At 28.2% G+C, this 17,884-nt stretch overlaps 2 protein-coding genes across 3 annotated transcripts; both read right to left on the bottom strand.

Annotated features, from left to right (window-relative positions):
* Positions 1-84: 84 nt before the first annotated feature.
* Positions 85-4,062, bottom strand: LOC110660526 (uncharacterized). Its single transcript, XM_021818870.2, has 6 exons — positions 3,753-4,062; positions 2,827-2,954; positions 2,394-2,497; positions 2,208-2,295; positions 1,906-1,967; positions 85-541 (listed from the first exon to the last, which is right to left on the bottom strand). Exons 1-6 carry the CDS (start codon positions 3,863-3,865, stop codon positions 389-391), a joined length of 648 nt encoding a protein of 215 aa, XP_021674562.1. The 5' UTR covers positions 3,866-4,062; the 3' UTR covers positions 85-388.
* A 1,040-nt stretch (positions 4,063-5,102) lies between these two features.
* LOC110660533 (sulfite exporter TauE/SafE family protein 3) lies at positions 5,103-9,181 on the bottom strand. Of its 2 annotated transcripts, XM_058129900.1 has the most exons (12): positions 8,868-9,181; positions 8,429-8,588; positions 7,751-7,951; positions 7,602-7,666; positions 7,431-7,458; positions 7,239-7,321; positions 7,069-7,155; positions 6,904-6,954; positions 6,451-6,672; positions 5,875-5,968; positions 5,583-5,723; positions 5,103-5,465 (listed from the first exon to the last, which is right to left on the bottom strand). In XM_058129900.1, the coding sequence occupies exons 1-12, from the start codon at positions 9,081-9,083 to the stop codon at positions 5,380-5,382; spliced, it is 1,434 nt and encodes a 477-aa protein (XP_057985883.1). In that variant the 5' UTR covers positions 9,084-9,181; the 3' UTR covers positions 5,103-5,379. The 2 variants fall into 2 exon arrangements, with proteins under 2 accessions (XP_057985883.1, XP_057985884.1); XM_058129901.1 differs by lacking the exon at positions 7,751-7,951.
* Positions 9,182-17,884: the final 8,703 nt, after the last annotated feature.

Below are 17,884 nucleotides of genomic sequence, written 5' to 3' on the forward strand. Positions count from 1 at the left end.
CAAAAGGTCATTCTAATGACAAGCCACAAGTGCAAAAAAAAAAAAAAAAAAAAAGAAAAAAAAAAAAAAAAATAAGAAGAAAAAGAAGAAGAAGAAGTTTATCACATATTAATCATTAATGTGAATCTTGAGCTCGTTTATCATCATCATCCAATCACAATTTACGTCTGTATAAAGGAAGTTATTCCCCCTACCACAGCCTATGCCTTATGCCAACATTAGCCATTTTTCTTTCTTTTCCTACCAATAGCATAGAACTACAGGCACGAAACTGAGGTGATTTGTTTGTAGGAGGGGAAACAACTTCTTGTCTAGAATTACAACTGAATGACAAACCCACTTCTTCAAGGGGCAGCAAGTTTGGCTTTACAGCTAAATATTATTGTGCTTACATAAAGTCCTCTTCCAGTTCCTGCAAGGACTTGTTTTCAGCTGCAATCTGCTTGTTAGATGTCATCTTTTCAGAAACCATCAAACCTTTGTAGCTCCTTATTTCTGCCTGTCTCTCTTTTTCAAGCCTTTCCATTTCCTCCCGTCGTTTCTGCAAAAGGAAATTTTAGATTTTTATCAAAACTTGCAACAAAGAAAATGAGGTAAGATGGTTCCAACGTGCCCTCCCATCCTCCATCTCCATGCAGTTAAGTTTCATGCGGCAAAGTAAGAAAAAGTTACATTTTCCTTTAAAAACAAATGCTACTTTACAATTAGAGCAAATGCCAAATAGAAGTTCTTATCTCATAGACCTTGCAATCAAATGCTGACAAATGAAAGGGAAGAGGATAGGATAGAGAATCCTTATAGACATATGACATAAGCAAGCTTCAGTCAAATACAGAGAACAAAAATTAGAAATTAATCAAGCCTAGAAACTCAAGAATCTATTCTATCCTAACAATCATGGATGGGAAAATGAAATTTGACATTTCAAATTCGTGAAAGATGAAAAACTGAGAGATCTACCAAGCATCAACATTTATGTCGAGATTAATTTTCTCTAAACAATGAAGAGAACAAGGCATAAAAAACAAACAAGCAAACATCGGTATGGATGCAATCTCATATTTCATTAAGTTAACCTTTCAAATATTTTTTGGCCAAAGTTGTCAAAAGAATAGCTGAGAGAGCACTCAGAACAAATTTATCAACATTTGAAGCATCTGTGTGTATTCTGCCATGCCAAGAGTGTAAATACTGATAGAATAAAAAAGGAGCAATCAAACAGCAATAGAGACATTGAAGTGATGATATAGCACCAAAATTCTACAATTCTGAACTAATGGTCTTCATCATATCATATCCTAAAAACTAAAGATTGCAAGAAATGCGAAGAGAAGAACATGCACAGCTTATATTGTGCTATGAGATTGTTGGAAACACATTTAGCATATTTTAAACAAACTCTACTAGACTTCTTGAGAGTTGTGAAAGTTTATCTATTGCAATCTCACTTAAAATTCAGGCATCTAATTTCTGATACTAGTTCTTGTGCTGAGGAAAGAAAGCAAAATAATGATAGAAGAGGCATGAATAAGGTTTAAACATCAAACGATACATAAACAAACTGACATTGCATATGTGGAATTTCAAATGTCAGCAACTTAATTCAAGCATGTTAATTACTAGGAGACTAACATTGAGACCTCAAGCTAAATTCCCAAATGTGATGTCCAAATTTTTAATGCAACAATCAACCTAATTTCAGATCAACAGCCAGCTGCTATTCAAAAGCTGTCTATTTTACCAAGTCTAATTCATATTAGTATCTCATGCGCCAGAACTCAATTCAAAGCATTGTAGTCATTCAATGCTATAGTGCATACTACCCATATATTAAAAAAATCTCTTATGCTGTAATTGAGCAAACAAGGGGGAAAAAATCATCTACTACTCATATATAAGACTCACTTTATCCCTCAGTTGAAGCTTTCTCTCTGCTCTTTCAGCTGCATTGACAGCTTCTCTCTCAGCTGCAGTGATATGAAATGAATAGCTATTAATATAAGCATCATCAAGACAAACAAAGAGAATTTGTGTAGCACATGTAGCTGAGAAAGATTAGTAGGAAACAATAAATATTGTTAAAATTAGAAAGAGTTATCAGTCCCCATTCTCGATCCTTCATAAAGAAAGAATAATTAAAAAAAAATTCCCTGCATTTTTTAGATTCATAAGTTATCCAAATAAGGAGGCTGAGATCAAAGATTCACCTTTCAAATCAGGCCTTCTCTCAACTTTTGTTCTGTTCAGTCTATTAACTATCTCATTTATCCGCTTCTCCACTCTCACAGTTCGAACCTAAACAACGCACCAAAATAGGAGAAAAATCTATCATTCACACATCTGCATGATACTATTCTAAAAAGCATATGAAAATAAACTACAAAATGGCTCACCATCTTTGGATTGTGGAAGCCAACTTGGCCAACATCCATGGAAGCAGTTTTCTTTAAATTGGACCAGGGAGTGTAAACAACATCAATGTTATTCACCTTGTTGCCTGCAATGTGATAGAGGAACAACTTCAAATGGCACTAAGTCATAATGCAGTGGGCGTTAGCATTACTCTTTCTTTAAAATGGAAAAGGAAATGCATTGTTAAGGGAACAGATAATAATTAACAACGGTCTTACTACCTCATGCTAGTAAGATGAGCTTATTTGCTACAAACTTGGTACGGATTTTAAAAAATCAGCATGTCTATTATGATTAATTATAAAGCAGAAAAAACTACACTGGGGGAGTAGAAGCTACTTGATAGACTATATGTGTATAGAAGGGTGATTAATGGAATCATAGTACAATGAGAAGAATTTTTAGAAATATTGCCTTGGATTGAATTTGCTTTGACAAGCTGAGCACAATCCTCAAGTAAACCTTCACTTATATCATCGATTGTCTGTCCTTTGTGCAGTCTTAGATAAACATGAGCAGAAGACATTTTGTCCACATGGAACCTGAAACAAATAAACAACATCAAGAAAGGGTCTTTTACTCTTTTAGCCAATGGGACGGAGAGAAAGGGGAGAGCAGGTATGAATACTAACGAACAAAAAGTCCTCTAAAAGCAGTCATTAAAACAACCAGATAAGAGGAACCCAAGATTCGACTCCTACTTGTAATTTGAACATGAATGCAGGCATGTGCCCCAAGGTTCAAAATGATCCAAGCCCATGTGTTTAGAAAGACATTTATAGCTTCCAAGATTCTCAGTTTTCTAATTACAAGCCAAAAATTTTCCTACTCCAAACTTTGTCTTCTGGCTTTTGGAAATGTTGTAATCTCTTTCCCTTGATTCTTTAATTCAATCACTTCCCTTTTCAATTATTGGACGCTTTGTAATGAAAGGCTTGAAATTGAGTTGATAGAGTTACTACTTTCCCTTAAATTATGTCCCTTTCACCATCTCTTATATCTAATCTCTAGTTAATAAGAGAATGACCAGCTAAAAAACTATTATTAAAACCTGAATTTTTTAATAATCATGATAAAAGATTAAAAGGGTAACCATTTAATGTCAATATCTTACAAAAACAAAGAGGCAATTACGTCAGTACCTCAGTAAATTGAATCAAAACATCACATTTGATAATGTAATCAAGATTATTACATCATAAAAAATAAAAATTTCGCCAAAAGAAAAGGTGATTAAGAAGTAAAATCCAAAAATCACAAAACCAAATAGCTATAACGCAAACAGATTAAAAAATGCAATGAATATTTCTAAAAAATAATAAATTATTTGATAGAAGTACCAAATGTCTTCGGGGAAACCGTATTTGATAAGCTCCTCGTTCTCGTACTTGTCGAGACCCATAAAAATGGTGTAATCTCCTACCTCCGGACGAGCTTTGAAATAGAACACCATTTTTCCTTTTTTCCTTCTCCTTCTGCACCTCTTCCTCTCTCTCTCTCTCTCTCTCTCACTTTCGGTGTCCTTTTTGAAAATCAAAATTCCCAATCTCTGAATGCTGTTTCGTTAGGGTTTTCTCTATTTTATTTTGGAGAATAGAAGAAGCGGAATTGGACGCCACTAGCGCTGTGCGTAATCCAAACGCTGTTTTGGCCAAGGCACTTTCAGCTTTAGAAAACGACAACACTTTTGAAGTTTGAACCATGTACAAGTTTGGAAAAAATTGGCCCTAGTAGGGTTATGTGATTGGCCCAAAATGAAGACAACACGACTTGAGTCATCATCTATTCATCAACTTTGTTAATTTAATTTGGAAAAATTATCCAGTGTACCGTTCTCACATATACATCATTTCTCATTCATTTCGACTCATCCGATAAATTGTATTTTTTATGATCAGATAAATTGCATTTTTTATGATTTAAAAAAAAAATAAAAGAGCATCTATTTTAGTATTATTGAAATGAAATGACTTGTTATCAATATTATGAAGTATTTATAAAAGATTTAATAAATCTAAAATAAAGTTGTAAAGTTTAATCTTATTTAATTCAAATGAATTACTTTTTAAATATTTTTTTTAAAAAAAATATTGAACTCTAACCTTTACATGATCGTTTAATATCTCATTTAAAACTTAAATTTTATAAAATATAATTATTTAATCTCTGTAATTAGTAAATGAGCAAAATTTATACCCACTTTAACTTTTCATTACACTTTTATAAAGTTTATAGATTTAATAGTTACATTTTATAAAGTTGAAAAATCAAATTGGACATTCATGCAATTCTCTAGGCCCGCAAATACATTCAGCCTATATGAATCAATGCGAGCCAAATCAAAATAAGCATCTATTATAGATGGCCAAGGAAGTGTATGGTGAGGATCTGAATACCCTTTTGCGTACCACAAATGTTTGGTCATTTGAGGAAAACATTTACTTCCTGGGATGGTTGTTGCTACCATTTGCAACTACAAATATTCAACCCAATCAACAGAAATCGGTTTGTTGACACATTTTTTAAAGGTAATTTCAGGTCAAAGGAAAAGGGAACAAATAAATAAATAAAAATCCAATCAGTCATGCCTTCCACTCCTCATCATAACTACTGCCACATTTTGTCACAAAAAGCAATTGTAAAGTATGAATTGAAAGCTACCAATGAGTTTTAATTCAATGGTACTTGAGTTGTCTCTAGAACTTTAAAGTCACAATTTCAAATCTTATCAAAGCCGATTGTAACAAATCAAAAAAGGTATGAATGGAAAGCTTATACAATAAAGTTCTAAGAAGAGAATTAAAATCAGGTTGGTAATCATCCTTTTCTCCGCCTAACCTAAGCCCAATAACTTTTACAAAGCATGAGGCATGTTTTTGTAGCTTAAACAAATAATTACAGCATCTGGGAACCTTGAACACAGAAACAAAGTAATATGAAAAAAATTGTAAAGAAAAATGCTATATTCTACCCCTCATACTTGCAGAGGTTCTCAAATCCCATGTATTCATTACGTTCTATCTTCCCGATCATGTTTGATATGCCGACACCACCTATCAAAACAAGCGATAGACCTCTGTGAGAATCCATGGAGATCTAATAGCTCCGTAACTTATTGAAAAGCGCAACTCTTCCAATCAAAATAATTGGGAAGAAAATACCAAACTTACCTAGTGAAATTGCACTAACAAATATGGTGAAAGCAAGAATGAAGATGATGAGGGATGCCCTTCCAAACACAATAATCAACCTTCTCACAATGTGCTGTCCTATTAAGGCAGCAAGTGTAGCCACAGCTACGAAGTAAAGAGCTGCCAGAAAAAATCGAATATGTAAATCCGGTCGAGTTTACACACAGATAAAAACAACTATTTTCCCAATCTCCTGAGACAAGATTAACATATTCTGTTTCTTTACAGGCAAAGTTGTTTAGGTGGTGTGGCCCTGTGGGCTCTAACTTACCATAAGGAACTGGAAAACGTTTCAGAAGGTAGTATTCTACAACAGACATGGATGAGGAGAAAGTCATTGCAAAGGTGGCTGTTGCACTTGACACCTGCGTAACAAGTCATTAAGCAGTTAACGATTACATAATCACAATGACGACACATTTGCCTTCTATTTTTCAATGTCAAATGACAGAACATATCATCCTTCAAATAACAAGAAGGTAAATTCACATAAGTTCATGTAAACATGTTGCTATTGCAGAACTTCCCTTTGTCTAGGGCACTCGACAAATTTGTTTAGTTGTAAGTTCATAATATGTTCACAAACACCAGAAAGTCAGGAAAAAAAATTCCTGTATAATTTAACATCTTATCACATGTTATTAATGCCCATGCCCCACATTGTCAAATCACAAGATGGATGGTAAAATTAACATCTGAAGGCAATACAATACAAGGAAAATCTTGATCATGCATAGTGCCAAGGCAAAACATTTGAGATTTGAAAAAAAAAAAAACAGAGAGAGAGACTCAAATAATCAAGTTCAGAACTATATCAAAAACCAATTCATTCACTTTTTTGGCTCACCTGAGGCGGGATTCCCAACTCCAAAAATAGTGGACCCATGATGAAACCTCCGCCTAGTCCAAGCAGCCCACCAACTACTCCAGCCAGTACACCACAGGCACTGTAAAGTACAAGCTGGTGCACTTTGAAATTTGTGCCATCTTCTCCCTTGGATGCTATTATTCTTCTTCCCTTGTGAAGGCTCACTGCCTCATACAGTGTCACCCCAACAGAAACTGGAATCTGTGGAACATGAAATGGACACACCGAACAAGCTCTCTCAGATTTCTTTTGTTAAAACATAAGAACTAAATGCAATATTACTCGGACACTAAATCTCAATCATGCAAGACCTCCCTTAGCTCTCTCCATCTCTCACAAGGTGGCGCATGGTATGCGAGTACAAAAAGAGACAAAAACATTTATGCACACAATAAACAGAGATGAATTATTACTTGTATCAATATGACGTACCTGCAACAAGTTTACTATCCAATATTCTGTTGAACAAGCAGACGTATGATTCTGTTTCACAAAAAGGGAAAAAATGATTTCTTATCACTTGGCCCTTGCTATGATATATTGCCACTAAAAACGGCATAAAGCAAGTATTTAATGAGAAAAGCAGAAAATTAAAACCTTTGCAATCTGCAATACGAGGAATGCAACCCAGACAAAAACAAGAAGCCCAAGTTCCTTCCAATAAACATTTTCAAGAATAGTAACCTGCAGTAATCACCCTTCATTAATTAGTCTTGAGAACTCTCTGATGTTAATTCCATCTGATGGGGTTAAGAGTTAAGACTTGCCTCTGCTTCCTTAGTGTCCTTTTCAGGGCCACTGGTTGGGCCACTAGGAAGAGGCTTGTATTCCACTTCTGCCCCTCCAGTACCTGATACAACAGGACAACAAATATAAGCCGAGTCCCAGAGCTTTTATAAAATTATTAGAGATCACTTTATGGCCATTCAAAGAATCAAAGCAACAGCAATTCAACTCACCATTTGTCTCTAAACGCTTAGCTGCCTCCTAATGGGAGGAAAAAAAAAACAATGCAATTAGAAAATATATAATAGGAACTGCAACCACACAGGATTCTCTGTGTTTTACTATGAAGTTGCTCCAGAACCAAACTTTATGTTTGAATTCAAAACTAAGTAAAATAAAATTACCTGTTTCATTATTGTTTCCTTTTTCCATGTCTCAACACCTTTGAAGAATGCCTTTGTTGATGTACCTGCAAATCATGAAATTAGCTCACAAAGGGGTTTACAAGAGCAGAATAGCTAGCAAAAGCAAGTGAAGTCCAACTAAAATTTACCCATAAAGAGAATAATAAGCAGTATTGTGACCATCCAGTCTGCAAATATAACGTTAAAAGCAACACCTATACTAATTCCCAGCATGAGCATTGGCTGGATGAGCAGAGTCAAATCATAGTCAATGATGGGCATGTCAATTGTAGGATGCCTTAGCTTAAGGTTATAGTAAACAGTTGATGCTGCTGCACCCATAATCATACCTAACAAAAACAAAACAACCATAATTCATCACTTATTACAACTGTCCAGTTCAATTCTGATACCATGAAAATTTAGAACTCCCAATAATTGATAGTGCCACACATCACTGTTCAACACACATTACAAAACTGATGAACGGCTTAATAATTCAACTAGCAAACTAATCCAGTAGATCGACCAAACACCCGTACTAAACCCTAAATAAAAAAAAATAAATGAAATTAACATTTACTAATGAAAAATGAAGGGGAAAAAATCCTTAAAAATAAGAGTATATTCCTTTCGGAAAAATTATTTCCACCCCTCACTTTTTCTTTTGACCTATCTTTTTATGTGTTTTTTTTTTAGTTACCTTTATGCATCTCGAATGAAGCAAATTAAAAAAAAAAAAAGAGAGAGAATCCTTTTCTTATTAATAATTAAAAAAAATGAAATGGGGATTCCTACTGCAAAGATAGCATAGCAGAGTGTCTTACATTTGGAGATTGCTGTTGCGGATTTGGGATCAAACCCAATAATTAGGCTTAGCATGGGAACAAAAATGCCACCCCCACCAACGCCGCCTACACTTCCAAATGCTGCTCCAAAGAATCCAATAATAGTACCTAAAACAATTTGCCAACCAAATTTCATTTCCTGTGCACAAAAACTCTTGATTAGTAATAAAAACAAAACAAGATTAGTTAGGCCAAAAGGTAACCTTTATTTTAACACTCCCCAATCTCCATAAAAAAAATGGGGAAAAAAAAAACACTTTTTATCACATAATCTATAAAGAAAAGTACATCTTGCATTAACCCATACTACCTCAAACAACTATTTAAGAAACAAATGGGTCCTGAGGATTCTAATTATATATGAAAGAGAAAGGTAGCAAAATACTCTTGATAAGGGACAACAGTATCAGAATTTTACCGGCCAAACGTGTTGATACCCCGATTCATCAGGCTGCCATAAGAAATCAGCGGCTTTAAGAAAATAGCTTGATAGACCCTCCTCTGTTTCAGGGACTCTAGCAAATTCTCGCTTCAAGCCTCTCTCGGCTGAAACAAGCACGAAAGCTAACAGAAAGTTGAAGGACAGCATTAACACTGATCTCAAACCCTGCCATTTCCCTCCAAACTCAGCCATCAGATCCTGAATTTAGCACCCACTACGCACGCCTTTTCTCTTTGTCCTGAATTTTCTCAAACAAGAAAAAATCCTTTCTGCTTTCTCACTGGGATTAGCTCAAACTCTCAACCACCTCAAACTTGACAAGCTATTATCTATAACAACAGATCACAAGTTTTCTCTTTCCTGATCTTTTCAGTTCCAAAAGAGTAATCCCACGAAAAAAAAAAAGCAATTTCTTTTACACGTAATATAGCTTCTGAAGGTGTTTGCCTTGGAAGAAACCCACAGAAACAAAAAGGGAAATAGAAAAGACGACGACGACGACGACGACAAAGAAGTAACGATGCGTGTGTGATTGGTTCCCGCGAGATATGCTGATCCTTGGATAAAAAACAGTTATGACCGAGAAAGTTTTCCGGGAAAACAAGATCAAAAAGAAAATTTATTTAGAGAAAAGGAAAAGTGTGTGATTTGGAGACAGCAACTGAGCAGCAAGAAGCAAAAGAAAATTGTGAATATTCTTAGGAGGCTTTCTGTGAGAAAGTCTCTCCTTTTTCTATCTATGCCTATCTCTTTAATGAACAAAGAAACAAACATTACACCATTTTTATATCAGAGAGGAGAGAGCAAGCGAATGAATCTGCCTACTTAAATAAGCTTGTTTGGATGCCAATAAATGATTAATGAGAAATTTGCATTACGCCACCCACTAGCCAACGTTTTCCTAATAAGAGCCACCACCACCCACCACCATTTTTATATTAAATTAATACTTTCATAATTCAATGTTAATCTCATAATATTGTATAATAATAATTTTTATGAATTAAAAAAATTATAGATATATAATACAAGCATGCAGAGGATTTTCCTTTCTCTTTATCCTTTGTTTGGGTACTTAATTTTATAGTGAAAATATGAGAAATTAAAAAAAAAAAAAAACACTTATTTTGCTTTGTGTTATTTGGATGGATGAGTACAATATGAAAAGATGTAGTTTTTTCTTAAAAAAAATTAGTAAAAATAATTATTATACTTTTTTATTGTTATATTATAAAAAAAATTAATATTTTAATATAAATAATACTCAATTTTCTCTATCTTTCTCTAATTTGAAAGGAAATATTTTAGATTAATTACAAGAAATTAAAAAATGGAATTTATCCTCTTTATCTTTCTTTCTCTTTTCTTTTAATACTTAAATAAGAAAATTTAAGGAAATTAATTTTTTTTTTTATTTCCCTCCATTCAAACAGAAGATATGTGTTAAAAGAGAAATTATTTGGTGAAATTTAATGTATGATACTCACTACTTTGATAAAAATAAAAAATATAATACCCAAAAATAATAGGTCATTATTGCTATTTTTATAATATAAAATAAATATAAAGATAATATAACAATTGATATGTACCATTTATTGTAACATAAAAAAATTTAAAAAATTTTAAATATTATTATAAAAATATTTATTTTATATTTAATTAATTAGTTATATACATGAATTTGGGTATGAATACCCGACATATAAAATTCAGACTCAACTACCCGACATATAAAATTCAGACTCAACTGAAACTCGTCACAGATATTATTATTTAAATTTAAACTAGATTATATATTATTCAAATCTGTATTATTAAGGTTCGATTGGATTAAATACCTATAAATATTCGACTTATTGTCATCTCTAATTTAAACTAATTATTTTAGATATATAATTAAGATTGAATATATAAATTAACATCTAAATTTAATATTTTTATTAACATAGTAAATCACTTGTTTTTATTCATGTGTATGCACACAACTTATTTATTTAATAAATTTATATGTCATAAATATAAAAATAAGAATTAAAATATTTAATAATAAAAGTTTAGCATATGAAAGAAATAAAAGTTTAGTATAATATTACAGGAATTTATATTTTTAATTTATAATTAATAAAAATTAAAATTTGGAAAAAAAAAATTTTGAATTTATTTTTAATGATTTGTAGTTGAAATTTTATATTTATTTTAATAAATTTTTCTAAAAAAAAAAGACTATCACAATTACATATTTTCAATAAATTTTTTATTAATTTTTTTAAAATTTTCATTTTCAGCGTTAGTCGTACAAAAATTAGGACGCGGTTGTAACTGTCCATCAGAAAGTCAAAATAAAACACGGACAGATTATTTTTTCTAAAACATTGCATGAAGTGCTATGTAAAAGATATTTAATATGAATTTTGATAAAAATATTTTTCTTTTAAAACGACAAAATAAAAATGGCCAGAGCTCAGCTCCTGTGATTTAGCAGTACAATTATGATATTAAATTATTAGTTTAATAATTTCTAAAATTTTAAAATTATATGTATTAAATATTTTATATTAAACAGGAGAGTAAAAAGGAGAAGGAGGAGAGGAAAAGTAATATACTATTATCTTTGGGAAGATGCTTATTATTAAATAAAAGTAAAAGTAGTAAAAATAGGATCTCTCCCCTCCCTCTCTCTCTCTAATTTTTTTTACACTTCAAAGGGGGGTAGAGAAGAAGAGAGAAAAAAATTTTTTTTTTTTTTTTTTTCTATCAGATCCTTAATTTTTTATTAAAAATCTAATTATAATTAAAAATAAACCATAAATAAATATTTTCTCATATTTTTAATCATTTATTTTTAAATAGTTTGCTATAATTATTATACTTCAATTATAATTTTTTTATTTGTTATTTTAATATTTTGCTTCAATTATTATGCTTCAATTATCATTTTTTTTTAAATAATTCATTTTTTATTCAATTTTTGTTAGATTTATGAATTATTATTTTGATTTATTAATTTTATGATTTATTTATAGTGAATCATTATTATTTATAAATTTAAGATTTATCATAATGAGTTTATCATTTAATAAATTATCTAATAAAAAAATATATTTTTATAATTTTAATAATTATTTATTTCACCTCTTTTCAAATATGAAAAATATACATTACCTTTTCTTATTTTTTCATTAATTCACCTCTTTTTATGCATAATATTTTTTTTATTGTAACTCTTTTTATCTTTTTTTTTTTTTACCCTTCTTTATTTTTCCATTAATTACTCCTCTTTCACCCACCCAAACAGAGCCTAAAATGTATATAAATATGAATTATTCATATACTATTATATTAAGACGATGTGATGTGATGTGATGTTTTCGATATCATTTTTCCAGAAGACCCATAAAAAAATTTTCTCTCTAGGCTCTGGTGAGCTCCCTAGATCAAATCATTACAGTAAGATAATTACGTGTGGCTATATAACAAAGCAGATGACAGTGGATCAAAGCAATGATTCTGATATCCCAGCGGCCTTATTTAATAAAACCCACTAGTTATCAAATTGTAGCAAAAATTATTATTATTATATTATTTTTATTTTTATTATTATGTCCAATGGGCTTATAGAAAATTCCAGCTTCCGTGGAACTGTTTCTGTGTCTGTATAAGGAAATTGAGTAATGAAATGCGGATGAATTGGTCTGACAATTGACAGCTCACTGTGTCTCCTCCGTAGCCACTCGGCCCACACCCCAGCAGCTGTTAGCGCAAGGAATGTAAGATCTAGCTTCACGCCTGATATTAATTTTTTATTATAATATTATTATGTTTAAATATTTATATGTGCTGTAAATTTACATAAAATTTTTCTTTTTAATTTAAATAATATAAAAATTCTCAATAATTTTTAATAATCAATTTTAAATTATTTATGATAATGTAATATTTATTAAATTAAAAAAATTATATTTTTATAAATGAATAGTTTTGAGTAGGAAATTTTGAATTATTAAAGTGACAATTTATATAATTTAAATCAAAATAATGAAAAAATTAGAAAAAATTTAATTATAAGATATTATTTTTAATTAATTAACTTTTTTTACAAATGAAATATTAAATTATTAAAAGCTTTTTTTTCTGACAATAAAAATAATCTAAAAATTTGTTATTAAAAGTAATAAAAAGTTTTATATTATTTAAATTAAAAGATAAATATTTTATATTACAAAATAAAATTTTGATACCTTATTATTGCAGGCATTAAATTTTAGCTATACAATTTACCCTAATTTATAAGTGCTGGTAATATACATTTAAATTATTTTTTTAATCACAGTAATTTTTTAGACAAATTAAGAAAATGATCTAATCAATTAATTAGTTAAGATTAGTTAGAAAAAGTTTAATATTAATTGTTTGTTAACTAATCTTAACTAATTATATAATTTTTTAATTATATAATTTTATATAACTATAAAATTTAGATTAATTATATAATTGTTTAATCTTAATTAAGATCAAACAGGTGATCATTTTTTTTAATTAATCTCAACTAATGCCCATAATTAAATGCTTTATTACCCAAGTCCATAATTCTCCTCTCTTGCAGCCTCACACTTTTTTATAATTAGTTTAAATTTCACATTATTTTGATCAATACTTTTTTTAATTATTTTGATAATTATTCTATTTTAGTTCCTTGATTTGAAAAATAAAATAAGACTAGACATGCAATTTTGGCATTTGGAAAATAAATTCAAGCTACAAATTAAAAGAATATATGCATTAATATTAAAATAGTTTTGCTTATATAATTGAAAACAAAATTATTTAATTATATATTTTAATTTAATAATATAAAATTATTTTTAAAATTAAAATTTTTTAAATTTAAAATTAAATTTAATAAATTTTAGTTATAAAAATGCTAAAATAATAAAATTATTTTTTTAAATTATTTTTTAATAACATTTAAAATAATATTTTTATTTCACAAAATAATTTTAAACCTATAAACACAACGTTAAATAAGACCTTAGGGATTTCATTTTATTATGCATCCGACACTATATTAATACTTGTCTAAATCTAATGCGCATCTGTAGAAAAGTGTCAAAATTCGGACACTTTGAAGGCATGGGATAGACTAAAAAACTGAGTCATTTACATAATTTAATTAATTAATATTTTAATTTAAAAATTAAAATAATATTTTTTTTCTAAAACATGAATGGTTTTTAATTTATACAAATAATAAATTTAATTAAATTTTTTAGCTCAATTTAAAGAATAATTTGAATTAATTATCATTTCAAAATAATTGGAATCTATAATTAACCAATTTCAATCCTTTGTGATCTCTATTTTATCGGATAATTATGAATTGTCTAATCAAATAAATTTAAGATTAATAAATTTTTTTAAATTAATTTTATTTGAAATTTGAAATTAAAATCTTGCCATTTTGATACTATTAAGCAGATTGTCAACGTTTCAGCGGCGAGGATAAGATTAAGATTACTTTTGATGGTCACTTTCTTTGTCAGCTTTAACAATTTCTCACGCATCCTCTTGGTGTGTCGACTTCGATCCCTTCCAAACCACCATGTTTCCATTAGCTATTTTTATTTTTATTTTTATTTTTATTTTTTAAAATAAGAGAATTTTTTCTTTTATTCAAAAATTACAAGATGGAATCTTAAATTTAATTGAAAAATCAAATTTTATTTAATTTTTGCCATTTCACTCCAACAGAGCAATTTCATTTACCATAATAAATAAATAAATAAATAAATATTAAAAAATGTCAAGAAAATGATTATTTTTTTTATGGCATTCTTCAGTGCACCATTCAATAAATAATCATATTAGATGGCATCAAATGATTTTTTTTTTTTTTTTTTTTTTGCTGAGGATCCAAATTATTGTGTTTCAAAGTCAAAACTTAAATTTAGCAATGTGATTTGGATGTAGAGATTCTCCAAAACTAAAACTATGTGCTTTAAAATTAGGTTAGGTATATTCACATTTGATCACTTGAAGTTGAAGGCATATTCAACTAATTTCCATTCTTGTTTTATATAATAACAGCTGTTTAAGTCTGACCTGCCCATTATTATTATTATTATTATTATTATTATTATTATTATTATTATTTGGCATTAAAATAATGCCCATTAATTTATTAAAAATTATTTGATTTTTCTTGGTACATTTCCCACACACAAACAGACCAGCTTGGAACCCACCCATAATTTCATAATTCTAAAAATGTGGAGAGTAGTAGGGTGGACTAGAAGGTGCCATGGTCCAAAGTTTTCCTTTTTTATTTTTTTAATGAGTTTTGTTAATTAAAAAATATAATAAATTTAAAAAATATAAATTCATCATTTCAAGTAAATCTCAATTAATTATTTTTAACTTTATTCAAAATTATAATTAATGTAATTTCCTTTAAAATAGTAAGAAAATAAAATAATAAGTAGCTTACTTTATATATATATAATCTTATTAGTATCATAATATTAGTGTAAATATTTTATTTTTAATTCATTAAAAATTATTTTTACTATTAACAAACTATAAATAGTAACAGTCAATTCAAATGGACTAAGTTATTAGAAATATAAAAGCTTTAAAAACTACACTTTTTATGAAATATGATAAATTAAACTGTAAATTTTAATGAAAATTATTCAATTAATAAAAATACAAATTAAAATTTATTTATTTTGCTTTTTGTAATTAAAGAGATTAAATTATACTTTTTGTTATATTTTGAATATTAATTTCTAAATTATCTTTATTTAATTAAATTTTAAAATAAATGTAGCCATGTTCCATAAAATTTGACCATACATTAATTAATTAATTAAATAAAAAGAGAATGCGCAAACATGGATAGAAATATTATTGTCTATATGTTAAATTTTGAGAAAGATTGTGATTTTTAATTTAGGATTATATAAGTGATTGATTTATTTTGTATATTAAAATAATTAAGTGTAATTATATACTTATCACTTGATAATTAATTTATATTTAATCTAATATAAATTCAATTGTATAATCTTATATCGACTGAAATTACAACCTTATAATTCAAATTAAGATCTAATATCGTATTAAATTTAAAAAAAATATTTAATAAATTATATATTAATTTATTTTTAATTTAAATTTATATAAATGATCGGTTAATATTTTAGCTCGTTTGCTTATGTTCACCTTTTATTTTTTATTTTTTATTTTTATGTTTATAATATAATATAATATAATAAGGAGTTGGCAATGTGGATTTCGATAGCGTAAGTAAGTGTGATAATGTGCAGATTTTTTTCCTTTTTAGTAAGGTATCTTTTATGACTTTATTATTATTATTATTATTATTATTATTATTATTATTATTATTATGATCAATAAAAATCTCTTGTGGTTATAATTTATAAAACAGAGAATAAATAAACTAGATATTTACTAGAAATATTCTTAATAATAATTTTTTAAATATAAAAAAAAATATAATTAATAAAGAAAAATAATAGATTTAAAGGGTTAGACTCTTATGTATGTATATGAAACTCGATAGAATTTTAAAATATTATATATTTAAAAAAATCTGATAAAAAATGAATTAAAAAAAAATTCTATTAAAGTGAAATTTAAAATCTAGGATAAAAGGAAGATGTTGTACGTTGGGATATTTTGGGAGTAATAAAGTGGCCATTATCTAAAAAATTAAAGTGCCCATTTAATAATTGTTTTTATTTGATTTCTTCTGCGTTCATTCCCAGAAAAAGAGAAGAAAGGAGCATGCCTTTGTTAGGGGGAAAAAGAAAACTGCAAAACCCACATCAAATCTAGCAAAATTATATGATTGTTTTGCTAAAGTGTTCTCTCAATAGACCATGTATTTAAAAAAAGAAAAAGAAATATATTTTGATATTAAAATTTTAATTTTAATTAATAAATACAAAATAAATTTAATTGTGTGAAATTATTCGAGCCACACGTATTTCACTTGGTAATTCTCAGTATATTTACTCATGATTATTATTATTATTTTTTTTTACAAATAAATAATAATATAGACAGTCAATATATGGGTAAGTCGCTGCTATAATAAATTTATTTTCATAAATAATATTTTAACTAAATATTTATTATTAAATTTTGTAAAATTTAATATATATATATATATATATATATATATATATATATATATATATATATATATATATATATAATGGATCAAAATCAAAATCATGAAATTTTCTTTCCAGTGGTTGAAAGGAAAGAGATATATTTCAGGAGCAGAGCATAGAGGCAAAAGTCTTGATTTGTTGATTAAAATAAATATTACATTTAATATAAGTTTAATTTTACATAATAATTGTTAAATTAACATTCATGTATATTAAATATTTATATTGATATTATTAATAAGTGATTGAATCATTTGTGTGAATTATATATATATATATATGATTTTTCTTAACTTTTTAATCTTTATAATTTTTTATTGTTTGAAAGAGTAAATATTTTTAAAAGGATTTAGAGATTTTAAATTGAAAACCTTCTCAACTTATTAATTTTATAGATTAAAAAATAAAAATATTTAAAAAATCTCAATAAACCTTATTTTAAAAATCATGAATAATCTCAAATATAAATTTATGCTTCAAAACCTTTAAAAAAAAAAAAAAAAACTTTACATTGCTTTTAATAAAATCTATTCTAAACATAGTTTACAAAGAGGGCAAGAGGCAACAGCCCACCCTTGTCCTAGGCCCAGCCAACCTATTGGACCTATTAAACAACAGTAATTAGAGCCCAAAAATCTCCACACAACAGGCCTAAATTACTAAACTTCGGTGGTCCAAAAACTGGTGTAAAACAAATCATGCGGGAATTTGGTTTCTTTCCTTCAACTTAAGTTGCAGCAACTTTGGATGGTGAAACCTTGTTATTCATGCACTTGCATGACCATGGCTTCT

This window comes from Hevea brasiliensis, chromosome 11, assembly GCF_030052815.1.
Source record: "Hevea brasiliensis isolate MT/VB/25A 57/8 chromosome 11, ASM3005281v1, whole genome shotgun sequence".
Lineage (NCBI taxonomy): Eukaryota > Viridiplantae > Streptophyta > Magnoliopsida > Malpighiales > Euphorbiaceae > Hevea > Hevea brasiliensis.

What these genes read in the sequence shown, in the direction of transcription:
- LOC110660526 (XM_021818870.2), bottom strand. Translation starts at nt 3,865, where the DNA reads ATGGTGTTCTATTTCAAAGCTCGTCCGGAGGTAGGAGATTACACCATT. An exon ending in GAGAAGGCCTGATTTGAAAG is followed by an intron (nt 1,968 to 2,207) that starts GTGAATCTTTGA and finishes ATATCACTGCAG; the next exon opens with CTGAGAGAGAAGCTGTCAAT. An exon ending in AGCTTCAACTGAGGGATAAA is followed by an intron (nt 542 to 1,905) that starts GTGAGTCTTATA and finishes TTCCTTTTGCAG; the next exon opens with AAACGACGGGAGGAAATGGA.
- LOC110660533 (XM_058129900.1), bottom strand. Translation starts at nt 9,083, where the DNA reads ATGGCTGAGTTTGGAGGGAAATGGCAGGGTTTGAGATCAGTGTTAATG. An exon ending in GGATAGTAAACTTGTTGCAG is followed by an intron (nt 6,673 to 6,903) that starts GTACGTCATATT and finishes CATGTTCCACAG; the next exon opens with ATTCCAGTTTCTGTTGGGGT. An exon ending in AGTTGGGAATCCCGCCTCAG is followed by an intron (nt 5,969 to 6,450) that starts GTGAGCCAAAAA and finishes CTTGTTACGCAG; the next exon opens with GTGTCAAGTGCAACAGCCAC.